Raw genomic sequence first — 3,953 nt, forward strand, 5'->3', positions numbered from 1 at the left:
TCTTAAGGCTTTCAGTGGACAAACATTACTCATCATCTATAAATATACACTGCTGAGCCTGTGCCAACATCTTACACATCTTAGACAAAATGCAAGGTAGCATAGAGGTATGTTATGAGCATCAACAATTTGTTCAAAGTGTCCACTATAAAATATAAAAGTATAATAGTTTCATACTTTAAGAAGAAGGATGAGATGTGAAGAATCCAAGCTTGACATTAGGCAATCTTTAATTCTCAGTAAGCAGGGTCTTAATCTTGATCACAGCAACTCTAGGTAAACTGTACATGATTAGCCATTGTGAAGTGCTGTAGGAGCTAAACCATCACATTTAATAATAAGATCTAATTAACTCAGTGTCACATCATCCTTATCTTAGATTCATTTGTTCCTATATTCATATCCAGTACATGACAGAAAAGTAATACTTGCATAAAACAAAATGTCCAAGTGTTCAGAGGAAAATATCCACAGAATTGTGTTATATAAGAAAGAAAAACCAGCAGAAAGGCATTTTCAGTGCAGGGTACATAATCTTTTTAAAAATATTGACTATGGTACAGAAAAAAAGCAAACTAATTTTATAACAAAACAACCATCCTGCAAAATACAGCCTAACTGTCCTTATGTCAGCCCATACCTAAGTGTGCACTCAATTTAGTTTACTTAGAGACCAAAAACAATACACAGAGGGAATATAATATTAGTTCACAACAAGGCCAAAGTGAAACTTTAAAAAGAGCTGGCATCCATGATTTCTCCGCATAGAGCAAATTAAATATGACCGGCTTGTTTTAGAGTGGATCTTACTGACAACAGAACACCCAGTGTGACCTCTGCAGCTCAGAAGTTATTCTGAAACTTAAGTCTGAACACCGGGAATACTGCCAACAGCCACTATTCATGTGCCATTTGACTTGCACTTAAGCCCAAAACCCCCCAACCTGCCTCACTTCAAGTTACACTGAGCATTGTCACAGGATATGAGGTGTTTTGTGGCTGTTTGTGTCCAAAGGACAAATGACTGTAAAATTTTGTCTGCCCTGAGCTCCTTTTGGTTAAGACAAGCAGACATGTAGTCGAGGTTTAAAATTCAGTGTGCAGCGGTATGGAGAGAAATGTCTCAAGACTTGCACTGCTGTGAAAAAACAAACAAGAAACAAATAAAAATGGGCAGTGCAATTATTTGGGAGTCAGTAAGAGAATGTTTACTGATTCACAAAACATTTTCCAAATTCTTCACAAATATTTGACTTTAGCTGCAAAGAGTTGTTTGGCCATTTTCTATCTCCCAAAGGAAGGAAATGACAACAGATTTAAAGACAGAAAACAACAAGTGCAGCATTCTAGCAGCACACTACTTGGCAAGTAAACTTTTAAATCAACCTTTTAATTTTTTCCTAAGTATAAAATTAAGCATCGTATGAAAAAGTACACTCTGATAAAGGTTAATTCAACATTCTGATTGGAACGAAAACCACAGGTTACATTTCCCTTTCACTCATTCTGAGTGACCTGAATAATCATAGGTTTCATTTTAGGTGTAGAAAACCGAAGTAGCTCCATCAGAAAACACTCTCACGTTTCTGGAAACATTTTCTGAAAATGCTGCTGTGCCTCAGAATTTCATTTTAAAATACTTTAACAAAAAAAAACATCAAGTACTGACAGCACACCCTTCATGTTTAAATCAAGGCTTGCTCTGGCCATGTTACCAGAATTATAGAGGCAGAGTAAATAGAATTTAAGTAAAACCGTTCAGGTGGGGAGCTGCGTCAGCATGCGTAGGCTGCAAAGGAACAAGTAATACAGTAGGTTTATTCCATGCTGAAAAGAGAAGAAAGGAAAAACAATGTTTCAGCAGTGGAGCCTTCTTTGGGTGTGGAAGACACCTGAAGAAGGCTCCACAGCCGAAACGTTGCGTTTCCTTTCTTCTCTTTTCAGCGTGAAATAAACTTATTACCTGTTCCTTTAAGTAAAACATATTAGTGAGAACTAGTCCTGCACCCTGTTCGCTACAGGATACGTTTATTTAATAAGAGCGATTCTGGTTGCCATCATTACAAAATCTAAAAATACCTTCTGTTGTTCACTGTTTTGGGGTAGGAATGCCAAAACCTGTCTCCACTCATTTCTCACATTTGTTAGCACCACTATGCGGTGCTTCACAAGTCCTTGTCCTCCTCAAGCACTGCAGCCTGTAAAACATTCTGCCCCTTACATCTCACCTGGTAAAGCAAGGAAATAACACTTAAACTCCACTGATAGCTTCTGATGTTGCCCACCAAGAATTTCAACACTTTCCCAGCAATTGCAACAACCTGCCGATATAAACGTTGAGTCTGAGCATTGTTTTAAAATGCAAATACAAGGAATACACATCTCTCTGCAGACAAGGGAATGATTCAAAATATGCACTGTAGCATTTACTCTGATATTGATATAAGCCACACTTAATTATACCAATAACACCAAACAGAGGAAAATGTTGTTAGAAAAGTAGCAACATAATCTTAACTTTCCCAGCAATTTAGTGATGTCATGCTCAGCACTAAAACATAAACCTGGTTTGCAATGTTTGGCATATGCAATGGTGCAGTTTTCTCACATCCACTAGGTGTCACTATGAGATACTAACATCACCTCTCTGCAAATACCAGACCGAAGGTCCAAAACGCTTCAATGCTGCTATCGAAGACGTAGTCAGAGCAGGTTCGGGTAATATTTAATTAAAATCACCTATACGTATAGCTCGGTACAAAATATGCAAGACGTGCAAACTTGCATTTTACTTTTTTAGACCCCAGATTCGTTAATTAAAAAAGACCGTTGAACGGAGCCGATTACAGGCAGACAAAGCCGCAGTAATTTAAGCTCCATTAGTATCCCATTAAAAGAATCCTCACATCTCTGAATTATAAGAGAGAACAGGCTTCACATACAGGATATCGATGGTCTTTAAGACAAACCGTTTTCGAATATACTGTATAACGGGAATCAAATGGCATCCCTCAAAACAAAACTGCTTCAGATGAAGCTGTATTAAACGTAGGTTTAGTAGTCTATTGATCAATTTACTAACAACTGTGGTTCTATAGAATGTCAGTAAAGCATTTACACACAATTGTGTTCTCACTAAATCTCATTACAATTAGATATCTATAGATATTTTACACATGTTGTAAAACCCGTTGCATATTTAGAATAAGAATGGCAACATCTTCCACTTAAGTAACTCAATCTGCAGCGCGACTTGACCTTCTCGCTACTTTGTGAGAGGTGTTTGAAGTCTATGAAATAAGCAAGGAATCTTAATCGGTAACCACGGAACACAATCACGGGGGTTTATATATATATTAAAAAGGTTGATAGAGTGGTATTCTATGGAACTGATAACTCTGAACAATTTCACTTGTTCAAAAAGTTCAGTACATTTGCGTACGCCGCAATCATAGTACAATTTACTTGACATGAACTGTATAAAGTAAAATAGAACCATTACAACAGTTTACGTAAAATGCACAAATTCATATAAAGACATTTAAAAATGTCACACTGCTTAGCACATAGTTTGTGAACAAACTGACACAGCTCACCCGTTCGTAAGATACTAATACATTTCCAAATTCTAAAAAGAAAAAAGAGTATCAATTGAACAGAACTGTTATTTCTTTTCTCGAAACGACGAAAAATGTTCAGAACTCACCTGTCCACGTTTTCTGCTCTGGTATAAAATAATATTTATTTCCAAAATGGTCCGTACCCACGTGTTGTTTTACTATTGCAAATTTTCTCCGTATTAAAGCTACTATCCTGCTCATAGTGATTTAAGCACACGCCAATAAAGCTAACGCTTAACTTCCACACGCGAAGTTCGTGTGCACTTGAGATCTCGTTTTCCGAAATCACAAAACACGGGAGCCGGACGAGATGAAGCTGCCTCATTGGTCCAC

General features: G+C 37.2%; 1 protein-coding gene across 2 annotated transcripts in view; it reads right to left on the minus strand.

Annotated features, from left to right (window-relative positions):
• The window catches only part of ndufaf2 (NADH:ubiquinone oxidoreductase complex assembly factor 2), a 61,584-nt gene extending 57,657 nt beyond the window's left edge, over window positions 1-3,927 (minus strand). Inside the window, exon 1 of one of the 2 annotated variants that reach the window (XM_088911783.1) lies at window positions 3,707-3,927. In XM_088911783.1, the coding sequence (XP_088767909.1) occupies window positions 3,707-3,821 (115 nt within the window). In that variant the 5' untranslated portion in view covers window positions 3,822-3,927. The remainder of the gene's footprint in view (window positions 1-3,706) is intronic. The other variant, XM_088911784.1, reaches the window with a different exon arrangement.
• Window positions 3,928-3,953: the final 26 nt, after the last annotated feature.

The sequence above is a fragment of the Atractosteus spatula genome, chromosome 3 (assembly GCF_055471065.1).
Source record: "Atractosteus spatula isolate fAtrSpa1 chromosome 3, fAtrSpa1.hap1, whole genome shotgun sequence".
NCBI lineage: Eukaryota > Metazoa > Chordata > Actinopteri > Semionotiformes > Lepisosteidae > Atractosteus > Atractosteus spatula.